The 15,474-nt window shown below is 36.4% G+C and overlaps 1 protein-coding gene across 1 annotated transcript in view; it reads right to left on the bottom strand.

Moving 5' to 3' along the window:
* The window catches only part of GARS1 (glycyl-tRNA synthetase 1), a 41,705-nt gene that overhangs the window by 18,359 nt on the left and 7,872 nt on the right, over nt 1–15,474 (bottom strand). Inside the window, exons 3-8 of the mRNA XM_036897337.2 lie at nt 14,653–14,755; nt 13,378–13,519; nt 12,004–12,092; nt 11,551–11,627; nt 5,502–5,647; nt 3,704–3,853 (exon numbers count right to left, since the gene is read on the bottom strand). Coding sequence (XP_036753232.2) covers nt 3,704–3,853; nt 5,502–5,647; nt 11,551–11,627; nt 12,004–12,092; nt 13,378–13,519; nt 14,653–14,755 — 707 coding nt within the window. The remainder of the gene's footprint in view (nt 1–3,703; nt 3,854–5,501; nt 5,648–11,550; nt 11,628–12,003; nt 12,093–13,377; nt 13,520–14,652; nt 14,756–15,474) is intronic.

The following is a 15,474-nucleotide window of genomic DNA, read 5'->3' as shown; positions in this document are numbered from 1 at the left end:
GTTGTACACTTGAAACTAATGTAATGTAATACTGTGCGTCAACTACCCTTCAATAAAAAATAATTATCTAAAAAAAAAAGAACAAATGGGACTACATCATGCTAAAAAGCTTCTGTACAGCATAGGACACCATCAGCAGGATAAAAAGGCTACCTACAGTATGGGAGAATATATTTGTTAAAGAACTCACACGCCTCAACACCCAAAAAGCAAAAAGCCCTATTAAAAAATGGGTGGAGGATATGAACAGACACTTCTCCAAAGAAGAAATTCAGATGGCCAACAGGCACATGAAAGATGCTCCACATCGCTAATTATCAGGGAAATGCAAATTAAAACCACAATGAGATATCACCTCACACTAGTTAGGATGGCCAACATAGAAAAAAATAGAAACACAAATGTTGGCAAGGATGTGGAGAAAGGGGAACCCTTCTACACTGCTGGTGGGAATGTAAACTAGTTCAACCGCTGTGGAAAGCAGTATGGAGGTTCCTCAAAAAACTCAAAATAGAAATACCATTTGACCCAGGAATTCCACTCCTAGGAATTTACCCTAAGAATGCAGTAGCCCAGTTTCAAAAAGACATATGCACCCCTATGTTTATAGTAGCACTATTTACAATAGCCAAGAAATGTAGGCAACCTAAGTGTCCATCAGTAGATGAATGGATAAAGAAGATGTGGTATATGGAATGGAATATTATTCAGCCATAAGAAGAAAACAAATCCTACCATTTGCAACAACATGGATGGAGCTACAGGGTATTATGCTCAGTGAAATAAGCCAGGTGGAGAAAGATAAGTACCAAATGATTTCACTCTTCTGTGGAGCATAAGAACAAAGCAAAAACTGAAGGAACAAAACAGCAGCAGACTCACTGAACCCAAGAATGGACTAACAGTTGCGAAAGGGAGAGGGAATGGGGAGGGTGGGTGGGAAGGGAGGGAGAAGGGGAATAAGGGGCATTACAATTAGCACACATAATGTGGGGTGGGGGCATGGGGAAGGCAGTATAGCAAAGAGAAGGCAAGTAGTGACTCTTACTATGCTTACATAGCATCTTACTATGCTGATGGATGTGACTATAATGGGGTATGTGGTGGGGACTTGATACTGGGAGGAATCTAGTAACCACAATGTTGCTCATGTGATTGTATATTAATGATACCAAAAAAAAACAAAAAAAAGATTGTAAAAAAAAAACAAACACAGACATACACCCTTACTAGTGCCCTTTCATGGTTATCTCAGATGTTTTAGAAGTAATGAAAAATTGCTTAGTTGGTTCCTTAAAAAACATGAAATGCATTGCAAAAGAGCTCTGATTTAAACCTTCTGTATTTTAATAGTATCTCTTATTTGGTCCTGCAGCACCTATATCTTAATTCTTTCAACAACCATCAAACATCTGTGTGCACAGAAATATGAGAGAGACAGAGCAATATGATGTCTGTCTATACATAGCTTTTAACTGGGCCGACAGCCACAGAATATCCAAAAAGCCGAGCAGAACAAAATAAGGGCCCTGCCCAGAATCCCCAAATAATCTGCTGCCCAAGCCTTTCCATCTCTTCTATCAAGTAATCCTAGCTAACAGACAGGAGATGGAAATCAACATGGTTTATTTTACCAGCTGTTTCTTGTCTTTCATCAGACTATACCTAGAACTGTGGAGAACTAAAATACATATAGGCCTAGAAGACAAAACCAGCCAATTAAAATTAAATTAAATTTAAAAAATTTCATATGAACCATCTAATACTCCCAACTTTAATAAAAGGAATGACAGCTATACAAAGACTAATACCCTGATAACTCTATGTCATCAAGAAGAAATTGTAACCCTAAACAAATCCTAAAGCCCTACCATGGAACAAAAACCAAAGGGATACTGACTCATGGAAGAATCAGTGGACTTCTAGTCAGGATCTTGCAGAGATACAGAACAAAACCAGCTACATCCAGACAGGATGCTTTGAGGTGAAAAGGACTGAGGAACAAAACGTCAGGAAGCACAAGGGTCTTGCACCAGTTAATTCCTGGGATCACTCCTCAGATCCCTCCTCAGCTCCAAGCTGGCTTTCCTATTTTCCACTTTTTATTCTATAGGCACCCCAACTTTTACCTTCTTCATGAGCCTTTACAATCTCTAATAGCTACTGTATTTGATGTAAATCCTCCTTGTCTACTGGCTTTAGACAAGGCCAGTCTTTCACAGCTTCCTCGTGTTTTGAGTGCATGCTTGTAGATGCTTCAGGAAGAGGGGAAGCCAAACAACAAAAGGAAGGAAGACAAAAATCCCCAGAAGTTGGGAAATAAAACAGACTCAGATCTGACAAGTTTTTCATTGTTATAATGCCTGAAGTTCCTGACTACATCTTCTTTCTGCTTGAAGGGCCAGAGGGGTCCTTCCCACTCCATTTCTCTAAGTTGTGCAAGCCCTTTCCTCCAGGAAGTCTCCCCTTTCTAGATCCTGAGGCTGAAGAGACTGGAGGCCTGAAGACACAGTTTGGTCAGAACACAGAGGCATTTCCTCAGAGGGCCTGATGGGGACTAACAAGATGGGGCAGGGGTCTGAGGTGCTCTGATGTAGTCAGTGGCTGGAATGTGCTATGAATGAGGCCTGTGAGTACAGTGAGTCAGGAAAAAAGAGAGGAAATGGGTGGAGTGATGGGGCTGCAGAAAATACTTTTAGAGCCTAAGAAAGTTAAGTTTATCTATATATCATATTTTTTTATATAGAATTTACTACCCTAAGGGATAACAGTAAAAAAAATGTATAGAAATCACCAAAAGTTTAAGTCATAAACAGCCACATCATAGTAGATTTCTAAAGAAAAAAATTAACTGAAAAGCACCGGGGTGCCTTCCCACACATCCCTGGATATATCTGACACTGGGAGGTTATTAGAATACAGGCAAATAAGTGTCCGAACTAGAGTATATAGGAATGTGCCTGCAAGATGGACTTTCTGTCATACAGGTACCCAAACACCTGGAGGTACACCAACTGGTTACTGAAACACCCTCATGCCAACTCTAGTAATGTTATTCGCCCTGGACAACAAAATGATCCTGCCACAACCATCACCCCATCCACATGTCTCCCTACACCCACATTGCCACCTCTCCCTACACCCCCATCCCCTCCTCTCCCTCTGCCCCAGCCCCACCTCTCCCTACACCCCCATCTCCTTTCTCTACACCCCCATCACCTCTCCCTACACCCCATCCCCACCCCTCTCTACACCATCACCACCTCTCCCTACACCCCATCCCCCTCTCCCCATAACCCCATCCCCACCTCTCCCTACACCCCCAGCCCCACCTCTCCCTACACGTATATACATCACCATTGTCAAAAAATGCCTTAGTTTAGAAACTCAGGATCTTGCCATTCCCAAAACATATGATGAACAAGGGGAAAAGACCATTTGGAGAAGATGAGAATTGTAACCTATTCTCTACCCTCCCTCCTTCCCTTCAAGAAGTTCACTTTGGTCACTCAAGACTGCCTCTCATTCCAGAGATTATATTTGGAGATTACAAATGTAAAACACGCTTTTCTGGAAGACAGAAATGAATACATAATCATATAAGAATGTAGCAGAATTGTTTCAAATAGCAAGCTTACATTTCCAATTCAATGCCAAGGTAGGTCATTCGCTAATTTTACTAGAATAATAATATAGGCAGTACCTGACTCTGATCAGTCCAGATCGAGGGGAGATCTCATTTCTAAAAGAGTTTCCAATTTGGGCAGCAGCAAAGGGTAACTTTCCTTGGTTGAACTCCAAAAGTCGTTTGAAATTCAGGAAAATACCCTGTGCAGTTTCTGGTCTCAAGTACCTATAAATTTAAGTCAGTCAGTCTTTTATAAAGAAAGATACTATGTTTTCCAACAAATATGAAAGTCTAGATACAAATCCTAAAACGTCCTAAATATACTATTTTCACACAAAGCTTTTTATGGGCCCTAAAACAATGTTTCAGAAATAGATGTTTCCCTTGGTAGCAAACATTCTCAAGCAAATATTACAGAATATATCAGGCAACTGGTATGGCAGTGCTACTGTTAAAATATAATTTTATTATTCACTCTAGTGAGTCAAACACCACCTCTCTCATCATGTCGCTAAAACCCTTTGACACTCTCCTGATTAATCATTTATACGGAGGCAGATGACAATTTTAGATTCTTCTGAAAATAAGACCCATGTCTAGTATACTTCTGTTAAACCACATATTAAAGCATGACCATGAAGCTAACAAGAAGCCCGTATGGGCTAATACTTAATATTGAAGCACACACATCATGACCATCACACCATGCCAAGCAATTTTTGCAGTTTTTTTACATCATTTTCTTCTTTGTGGCATTTTATATTTTCAGCCAGAGGCTTCTTCTGTATTTCTCTATGTTTTAAAGATAAAGCCAAGCAAATACACCATTATAGCTACTGTCCTGTATTAATTTTACAGAATATTCTATGCAAAGTATCAATTAAGAAAGTGTTCCCAATAGTGTAATTCAAAATAAATAAATGTAATTCCCTAAAGTGGGATGATAGGTCAGAGGGTGTGGCCCATTTTATGACTCTCTGTATGTACTGCCAAAATACCTTTGGCCTCTTTCCACAAAATACCCAAAATCAATCCAGTGTCTTATAAAAATAATTCCCGCAATACATTCTATTACAATTACTTTTTATATACTTTAGTTTCTACTCCAGGAAACACTATTTATCTAGCTTCATCCAACAAAAACTTATGCTCTCTTACCCTAAAATGAGAACATTAAGAAAAATATCTGAAGCTATGAAATGGGATACTTTGGCTACATATGGACAAGGATTCTGGAAATACAGATTCTAGTTCTGGAATATATTGTAAACTGTTCACATTTTATTTACTCAGTCTGTGAAAACCATCTTTTAAATCAACAAACAAATCTATGCTGTCCAATATGGTAGGCTGATAGTCACATGCCTATTTAAATATAAGTTAATCAAATTTATTTTAAAATTCAGTCCTCAGAAGCACTAGCTCCATTTCAAGTGCTCAATAGCCACATGTGGCTGCCAAATTGGACAGCACACATTACATAATATTCCCATCACTGCAGAAAGTTCTATTGGACAATGCTGACCTAGATTAAATGGGTTCTGGAGGCTCCTTCAGCAGTAAATTCAATGACTTTTAAAATCATTCTTCAACCATCTCTCCTTCCCTATGCAGCTGCAACTACAAGATGTGATGACCACAGACTTTTGTTTATGGCAAAAAAATCATCATACACACTTTAAAAAATTACATTCAGAAAGAATTGAACAAAAGTAAAATTTAAGAATATGTCTGCCATTCTTTCTCCTTAATATATTTATCTGTACATTCTACATATTACTTTTCAAAATTTTTCTTTCATGACTGATACTGACATTTACATTTTATTACAAATTTTTAAAAATAACATACATAAACAATAAGTGATACATACCCAGGCATGTTTCCTCCAGGCCCAATGAAGGTCTTGAACATTAAGTTAAAAGATACTGGAGGAGAAAGATCATTTCCAGTAATGGGGGATTTTACATTATAGTTCACAAAAAGATCTGCAAGTTCTTGTTGTCCATAGTTATCAAGCTAAAGAATATGTCAAGAAAATAATTAATGTGAAAGACTGAGAACAAACAAAGTGTAAGATAAACTGTTACATTATAAAACCTCATCCATAATCAAAACCTTTCCAAAATAAGATCAGAATTAACCTAGCCTTCAAGATATCCACACTAAAACCATAACAAGTTTACACACTTCATTTACCATCAGAGAAATGGAGTATCTTTCTAGGACTGACCCAAAACTCACACATTCATCATTTACAATGAAAATAGGGCAAAATACCTTTGTTCAACTATAAAGCTATGCATTGGCAAGAATCTGAAATCATATAAGTAAGTTTTTCTAAGTCGAATTTTGCCACTATGTGCATATTTAAGAGTCAGATGCACTTACCTTTTAATAATTAGATGTGCTTTTAACTTTCCTTTCCCACTAGATAATAAGTTTCTCAAAGGCAGAAGTTGTATCTTATTTATCTACGCATTTTCCAGTGTTCTGCACATACTATACCTCTAAAATGACAGGTGACCTCCAATTCAAGAATTTCAAGTGCCTATGACAAACCACCTAACAGTAAAGAGTATCTAAAACTAAACCTAATAGAAACAAAATACTTAGATAAATCAACTCATGGCCGTAAGTACTAAAGCTTTGGAGTGAGAAAAACCTGGGTAAATCGCCCAACTCTACTATTTAAAGTTGTGCAACTCAAGATTAAGTTCTTTCCTAATTCTCTGAGTCTCAGTTTGCTTGTATGCAAAATAGGGGAACAGAATCTACCTCACTATGAAGGGCTAGTATGAAATTTAAATAAAGTATGTAAAGTATGTAGTATAGGGCCTGGCACACAGCACCTACTCAATTAAAAGGTGACTATTATAGTTTTTATTTGCTCCCTTCAAAAAGGCAACAGACATTTTTACTGCACAGAAAGGCAACACTCACACTAACTCCATATTCCCAATTTGAATGAACAATTAAAAAATTAAGCCCTCTAGGCTCTATTTCATAGAAGTTCTATGGGAAATTCATTAAAATGTTGTATTCACATGATTACCCAGTAGATTAGATCAATGAGGAAACTGTTCCAGTGACTTCAAGAGAGGAACACCATAAACATAAGCTGGTCTCCCTGCTTGAGGAGAAAGTCACACATTTGAGGAGAGTTTTTTCCCAGGCAATTCAAGAATATACAGTGGTTTTCAGTAGAAGACATAATGAAAAAAGTCAGGAAGGAAAGATTCTGAGGATACAGACAAGAATCAAACCCTATGGAAGAGAATTTGGAAATATCCAACAAAATATTTGCTTGTACCTTTTCAGCAAGCAATCAAACTTCTAGGAATCTATCCCAAAAATACTGTAGCAAAAATACAAAAAGGTCAAAACAAGGCTACTTAACTGCAGAACTACTTGTAATGGCAAAGATCAGAAAGACTATATCCATCAATAGGGGACTGCTTCTATAAATTCGTCCATCTATACAACAGAGAATGATGTAGCTGTAACTCCATACACTGTTCTGAAGACATCTCTGAGAGATTTCATAAAGCATGTTGAAGAGAAGCATGTATGGAATGCTACCATTTACCTAGAAAAGGGGGCATACAAATGCCTATGTCTTTTTTAAAATTCTGTAAAAGCAGCAACAAAAAAGATTTGTAGTTTTTTTTTTTCAAGTTAAAAACTGGTTACTTATAGGGGTAAGAAGGAAATAGGGTGGAGGGAAGAGGGATAACTAGATCTATTAGAATTTCCATTGTTTTGAAGATTAAACTTTGGAACTGTGAAAAATTTTACCATAACTGTAAAATAAACTTAAATTTCAAAAAATGAAACTCTAAAAATTCAAACTAAAACAAAATAATGGACTAGCTGCATATCTAGGTGGTAACTGAACTATTGAGAGAGAATGGCTCCAAGTGACAGCCCTTAAGTGATAGAGCTGGATGATTTACCCAGGTTTTTCTGACTCCAAAGCCTCAGTTCTATGGCCATGAGTTGATCTAATTATTTGTTTCTATGAGATATTTTTTTAGCTTTAAATATTCTTTACTATTAGATGGTTTGTCATAGTCATTTGCAATTCTTGAATTGGAGGTCATCTATCATTTTAGATGTATTTAGATATTTTAGAGAGTTTGGCATTGATCACTAAAGGAAGAGGCAAGCAGGGACTCACTGCACATTTTGAAGGATGCTGAGCAACCAACTAATTTAAAAAGGTTAAAAAAAAAGACAGGGAGGTAAGCATAGAAATCAAGCATTTAGCCTCACTTTTCCTTAAAAATAGTGCCTCAGAGAATCAAATAGTTGATGAAGCAAGGTTTTTCTATATAGAAATATTTTAGCAAATAGAAAAGGAGTAACAATATGACAAAATCACCATATTGAAACCCCTCATCAAAATGGATCTAGACAATGATCATCAGTGGATCTAGCTTGCAGAAGAGATAACCATGTATTATGCCCCTCCAACAGAAGTAAATTATACCACTTACTTAAAAATCCTGCCATAAATGTCTGATAAGGCCTTTAAAGCTGACTACCAGATTATAGGAAATATAGAAAAAGGAACATGTCAAAACACCACTAAAATGAAACACCAATTAGCCAAATCTAAACAGTTAAAAACTCGAAGGAACAAAATTTTTAAACAAATTAAAAAAAACAAAAAACTGGTAACATTTAAGACAATCAGGGAAATGTGAACATTGACTAAGTGATGAATTTAAAAATCATTAATATTTATGAAGGTAACAGCAGTGACGTTCATTTTTAAAGGAATTTTATCATTTAGCACTCTATAATGAAATATTTACAGATGCAATAAAATAATGTTTGAGATGTGCTTCAAGAAAACTCAAAGGAAGAAGGCAGGGAAGTGAATAGGAAATAGATTCAATAAAATCTAACAGCATTAAAGAAGGTTGATGGGCACATAAGTATCTATTTTACTATTTTTTGTTTTTATGTTTTTAATCTTTCAAAATAAAAAGTTAAAAATGACTTTAAAAATGGGTACATGCAGAGAGGAGTCAACAAAAAAGGACAAAGAAATGAGAGATTAATTTTGAGCTGTTAAATCCACGTAACAGGAATAAAGCTACAACAGGGGGTGAATGAGTGCCTTTCAAAGCAACTACCAAGCTTCATAAAGCTGAAAAGGAGTCATACACACTAACAGGTGCAGAAAATGCTATTATGTGCTCAAGAAACAGATGGGTGTTCTACTGTGAATTCACCAGGGCCATTTCTGAGTTAGACCACGTCCCATTGGTGCCTACTTTTCACTGAAGATTATGTTGACAGTTGTATATATATATCTGATATAGCAAATCAAAAAACAAACTGCTGTCCTAGAACACTGATGTGAGATGAAAGAGAAAGTCAGTCAGTGCTCAAACTATAAATCATGACTTAACACATCAACTAATTACCTCCTGCTTCTGACAACTGACTTGGAATTGAATGAAACTATTTCGATCAAAGTCACATATATACAAAACCTTAGCAAGTCTAACACTGTGAATGGGAAACAGAGTAACTTAGCGGTAACCAGAAGCACTTTTCATTTCTTCTTTCTAATGAAAGGTATGTCTTTAGAAAAGGAAGGAAATGGGAAATGAATATGTGGCTATGATGGTGTCAAAACACAAGAACTGGTTTTTATAAACCAGGAGCAATTATACCAAAGTAATAAACTTCATGCAAAGGATAAAATATACTTCACAAGAACCAAAATGAATTGGCAGATGAGTCATCAGCCAGATTAAGTAAGAAGATTTTTTTTTTTTTAAAGATCTTATAACAAGCTTTATTCTTGTGGTGGCAGGTCAAGCGCTAGAATCACATCTGCATCCAGCAAGTCCATGATTTACCGTCTGCCTCCACCTTTATGCAGAGCACTGGGTGGAGGTCTTTATATACCAACACAAAGAATAATGGCTCATTGCCAACACGTGGGTAAGCATGCACCTGCACAGCAGGCCAACTATTACATCATTACATATGTGCAGTGGGCAAGTAGATTAGGGTCAGAAGAGCATCCTGGCCATGGCAACTTCCATTTTCCCTACATCCATCTACATGCCAAGAGTTTTGAATATTCTTTGCTCTAGAATTTGGTCTGTGACTGGTTTTATCAGGAAATCGAGTAACTGACTTTCAACATTTGAAGACAGTTATCCTTGTCCCTGTGGCTTCTCTTCTCCAAGCTAAACATCTCCATCTCCTTCACCTGATTCTCTCATCCAGACCCGGAGAAGAAGTATTTTACAAACATATTTAAAGACTGGGAGAACTCTTGCCTTCACTGCTATTTCTCCATGTTTCCTTTTCCCTCTCCTACCTCCAACTCCCACTTTCTGCATACCCTCTCTATTCAATTCCAGACTTGGGAGAGAAGGTAATGAATGAAGTTCCCTGTTTAGGCCTCAAAGTTTTCAGATGTATCCCAAGATAGAGGTCAGTGAGCTATGAGCTGTAGGTAGAATGGAGGGCTCCTCAGATTCTTTCACCATGATCTATTTCTGATCCTTTTCTTCCAGAATAGGTTTACTGGTCTTCCTCACTTACTGGGAATACTATACTGGTTCTTTTTCCTTTAGACCAGTGGCCCACAATCTCCTGGAAAGCTTTTTTTAAAAAAATTCATTTTATTATCATTGATCTACAATTACATAAAGAACATTACGGTTCCTAGACTCCCCCCTTCACCAAGTCACCACCCACAAAAGCTATTACAGTCACTGTCCATCAGCATAGTAAGATGCTGTAGACTGACTACTTGTCTTCTCTGTGTTGCACATCCCTCCCTATGCTCCCCCCACATTATACATGCTAATTGTAAGTCCCCCTTTCTTTTTCCCCCGCCCTTATCCCTCCCTTCCCACCCCTCCTGCCCAGTCCCTTTCCCTTTGGTAACCGTTAGTCCATTCTTGGGTTCTGTGATTATGCTGCTGTTTTGTTCCTTCAGAAGATTTTTAATTTAAGTGAGGAAGAAGAAAATTTCTCAGCTAATGTTGGAAAGCTAGATATCAAAGACAAAATTGGCATGTTTAAAAAAAAAAATTAGGGCAACCATGGAAAAGTATCCAGTAAATTCTCATGAGAAAAAAAGCAAAGAATGAGGGAGTCCTACATATAGCCTTACATACTTATATACCAATATAAAGAAAATATGTAAAAACACAACACTGGTTGCTGTTTTTTTTTACCCAAGAGTTTTAAGAGGCAAGCCTTAGTGGACCTCATAATCAAACATAGTGTTGGAGAAATGTACTCTGCTTAAATGGATACAAGAGATGAGAAATCAGCGATATATACACACAGATATGTGCATCTTCTGGGGCAAAGAAGTGCAATCTTCATCATATCCTTCAAGTGGTCTGTGACCCCAAAAAAGGTAAGAACTATTTCTAATATAGAAGGTATTTCTGTACTTGCTAAAAGAATAGGTTATCTCTATGGTCTCCATCTAAAATTTGTCAATTTAAATAGAAATTATAAAACTTTTAGTCTCCAGGAAAAGCATGGGCCTGCTCATCAGGTTGTAAGAGTAACAGCATATATAGTCAGGGACAGCACAACCAGAAACAGATCAAGTGGCTGATGAGACAATGCTCATGAAGATATCCGCCCCCAAATCTCCAGATCAACATTGCATGCCATTCATTATCCAGAAAACTGATTTCCAAGGAGAGAGAACAAATTTCATGCCTCTTTACACTTGCTAATTTTGCTAAAATAAAGGGTTAACTAGAGAAGAATACAAAAATGCAAAAAGAGATGCTATGAAGGATAGAAGGTAAACTCCACTTCTTTACAATTGTGACCAGGGTCAGCACAATGTGGAACAGTCATCAAATGCTGAAAGACAGCACCTCTCTTAGCTAATGTGGTAACATCTCTCAAGTACTCACCTGAGCCAAGACACTTTCCATCTCTGATTTCTTCTCAGCAGAATACTTCTTATCAGACATTAATTTCTGTAAATGAGCTACAAGAACAGCATTGATACATGTCAACTTCAACTGATTGGAAAAAGGGCAAAGTACTTCTGAGTTTCAATGCTCATCAGGTAAAAAATGAAACCAAGGATAACATTCTTAATTTATGTGAATCCGTGGTTGGTTTTACAGGGAATGTCATGATACTGTCTTCATTCTTTTGTTGACTGAGAATTTCTAATTATCTATATATAACTTCTTTTTTCAAAATAAGGGACTTGATCTGTGTCTTTAACATCTGTGTACTTTATTCTGTCCGACATGCCCCCAAAAAACTTTTAATTGAAAAAAATTTGAGAAAAGTTTATCTAAACCCTTTGATCAATCCTACTTGAAAGGATATTTATCTGAGATGAGGAATCATACCTTTTAATAGATGGTCAGCACGAAAACACTCTCCATTTTTTACATCTTTCACCATGAAGTCAGCAAATTTGTCTACATGGCCAGAGGTCCTAGGTTAACAAATGCCAAGCCAATTTGTCATTTCCATACAGATCAGCACATAGAATCCCCCTTCTACATATTTCTTACTAGTGTTTATATCTGTGTATCTCAAAGATGGACGCTCCCACATCTATAATGATGTATCCATGATAGATAATAATGTATGCCAGAGAAAATTCTCCCTCAAATCTATTCCCACCCTCTCTCCAAGTTCTTTCTTCCCATAAGAAAAAAGGTATCGACTAGATTATATTTTTTCACAAGTTGTCATAAAGTCTATGCTACTTTACAGAATCAATTAATCCATGCCTAGCCCATTATTAATAATAATCTACACAAAGGCCAAAATCATAGAGAATTTGAATAGGCAAGAATTTGTGATAACCAATATAGACACTGAACCCTAATGGAAGTTTTTTGGCACTGAAATCTGCACAGACACTGGTATTATCTCTACACAGCTCCTATTAGTGAAGCAAATAGCTAAAGAATAGGTTGTCCCAATAATTTAGATACATCATCAGGAATTCACCTTGTCTTAATTGGCTGAAATTATTAAGAGAGAGACAAATGGATACAAACAGTGAAAAGTAGTTCTTTCCCAGGCAGGTAGTTCTTTAAATGCAGGAAGTGATGAGTTATAAAATGGTTAAGAATTCCTCTTTCATGATTTTATAGCAGAGAAATTCTGCTCTGCTTTCAACAATGCTGGTAAGATAATCTAAATTTTGGCTGAAAGTTCAACATAAAGAGTAGTATTTGATTTTAAATATATGCACACCATTGCCCAGAGTATCTAAGAACTTATACTAAGGAAGTAATCAGAGATATACCAAAAATTCATTTATCAGGATGTTCTGGGCAGTCAAAATCAGAAAGAACTTGAATGCTTACAATATTGCACTGGCTAAGCAAATTACAGCACACCCACAAAACAGAATACTATGCAGTCACTAAAAATGCTTTAGAATAATATTTAATGGCATAGGTTAATATTCATCTACATTACATGAAAAAAAAGGAGTGTGCTGCCAACACTGATATATATATCAATGTCAATCAATTGATACCAATAAATATATATCCATTTATATATGTACTTAAGAGAAAAAAAAGACAGGGAAGATATATATATAACAATTTTATCATAGCCATCTAGGGACAGTAGTTGTGTATTTTCTTAGTTCTTTACTTCGAGATTTTCACAATAAATGTTAAGTAGTTTTTATAATCAGAAAAAGTTACTTAAGTATGCATATTAAAGGATTTCAGGCCTCAAAGTAGAAATCTTACTTTAAAACAGGTTCAGGGGTAAGCATGGTACAATCAATCTCCAGAATTTGTTCCTCTTGGATAAAGTGCTGTCTCCAAGTCTGAATAATATTGTTCTTCAAAGCACATCCTACTGGCCCAAAATCATACAGACCACTAACACCTATAAAACATGAATGAGGAAAATGTGTACTTTACCTTGTCACTCTGAACAAAAGAAGGAAAGCAGACATGAGAAACTGTTAAGGCTTCACATATTCCCTAATAATGTATTAGTCAACAATTCAAATCCCTCAACACTGAAGAGCCTTACTTCTAGTTAGCTGACAGAAGTAAAATTAAAAAGCTCTTACTCCATTTACTATTTCCATATTAAGAATTTTCTAGGAGGATAGCAAAAAACTAAAAGCAAAAGAAGTTCCTCTATACAGAAGAAACAGAATGAAAAAGATTGTAGTTTTCTGCCATAGAAATCAGAAAATTATTTGTTGCATTAGCTGATAATAATGATCTAAAATTTTAGCACCCAATTCTCTAATTTATTTTTGGGTATATAAGCCACTGTTTGAATCTTAAGAAGTCAAACATTTAGAGATCTACTTAGCCAAACATGAATTCAGTTTCCCTGATAAAGTATTAAAAGTAGTATTGTTGCAATGATCTCTGTTGACTACGAAAAATATATCATTCTATCTTCAGTCAGTGAATTGTATTTGCCTCCATATCTTCATACAGCATTCAGAAAGATGTAAAGATTTATTTATATACCTATGAAGACTGTTTTCTCCTGGCAATTGCCATAAAGAACAATGTAGGGACTCTGTTTTATCACTGCCCTCATGTGGAGGTGCATGGTACAGCTGGCCAGTGTAACGATGGTCTACTGTTTCACAAGTCTCCATTGCAATTTTAAGAAAAGCCTATTTGATATGTACATACATGGACACATTAAATGCTTAAACTCTGACCCCCAACAACTCCCTACATCATGTTGGGAAAAAGCAATCTTCAAGAATAAGTAAGCTGGAAGGAAATAAAAACAGATTTTACACCAAATGGCCACCTCTAAACAAATGAAAGCAATCTTTAAAAAGTATCTATATAAGAATGAGGCAATTCAAATGTTTATTATGTGAGAGGTTATTATGAATAACTGAAGGTATTCAGTTTTTTATGACCTGCCCTCTGCTTTATGTGACCTGATACAATTATACCTCGACTGGCCAGCCACATTTGTGATTTGAGACCATTATTAAAGTAACTAACAATATAATTGTTCTATCATTAATCTCCTACCTCCATAAATAGCAAATGCTTGATCATAGAAAAACCTCCTCTTCAGAGTATCTTCCATTTTTGCTCTGTCTACTATGTCATCTTTGGGCTGTAGTGCTAACTCCTGTACGGGATTTTTAAACAGAAAACATGTGATTAGAGGGATGAGTGGGAATATGAATTTAGATATGTGAATTTAGTTTATTCCACAACAAAATTCAATATAAACTTTATTAGACAAGATTTTGATACCTTTGAAAAAACAGAAACCTTAGGGGTTCTTTGCCTTTTGAGTTACAGAAAAGACTTTTACTTATTTAGGAAAGTATATGCTCATTTCCAAGACTACAACACTAAGCTGACTTATATGCAGATACTAATAAGCAATAGCTGAATTTTTAGTGGATCACTGTAGCAAAATAGTGACTTAAAACTTCAAACTATGTTCCAAGTGGTAAAGATACCTCAAGACAAATACTGGGCATAAAAGCCACAGGGCATAAATCTGCAAACAAGTAAAAAGCTAACCTTTTCAACAGTATTGCCTCTCTCTCACTTACCAACTATACATTTCACTGTATGGCCCCAGAAGATGACTGGTTAGCCAGAGACGGGTAAGATTCCTCAAGGGAGGAACAACCTAAGACAGGCACAGTCGCAGGGGGGCCATCAGGTGAGAAATTGGGGATCAACAGAGGTGAGGCTTAGAACCTCACCTCCCCTGTTTTGAGAGAAATCTTCTGCATCCATGGAAGTTTTGTTGCCCTTGTAACAAAGTCTTGGATTCACATAGTCTACAGGCACACACCTGATCATCTACATTTGCTCTCTTACAGCACTAAA

Source organism: Manis pentadactyla, chromosome 7 (assembly GCF_030020395.1).
Source record: "Manis pentadactyla isolate mManPen7 chromosome 7, mManPen7.hap1, whole genome shotgun sequence".
NCBI lineage: Eukaryota > Metazoa > Chordata > Mammalia > Pholidota > Manidae > Manis > Manis pentadactyla.
Note: the sequence above shows the minus strand (reverse complement) of the source record. Positions and strands in the feature narration are given on the sequence as shown.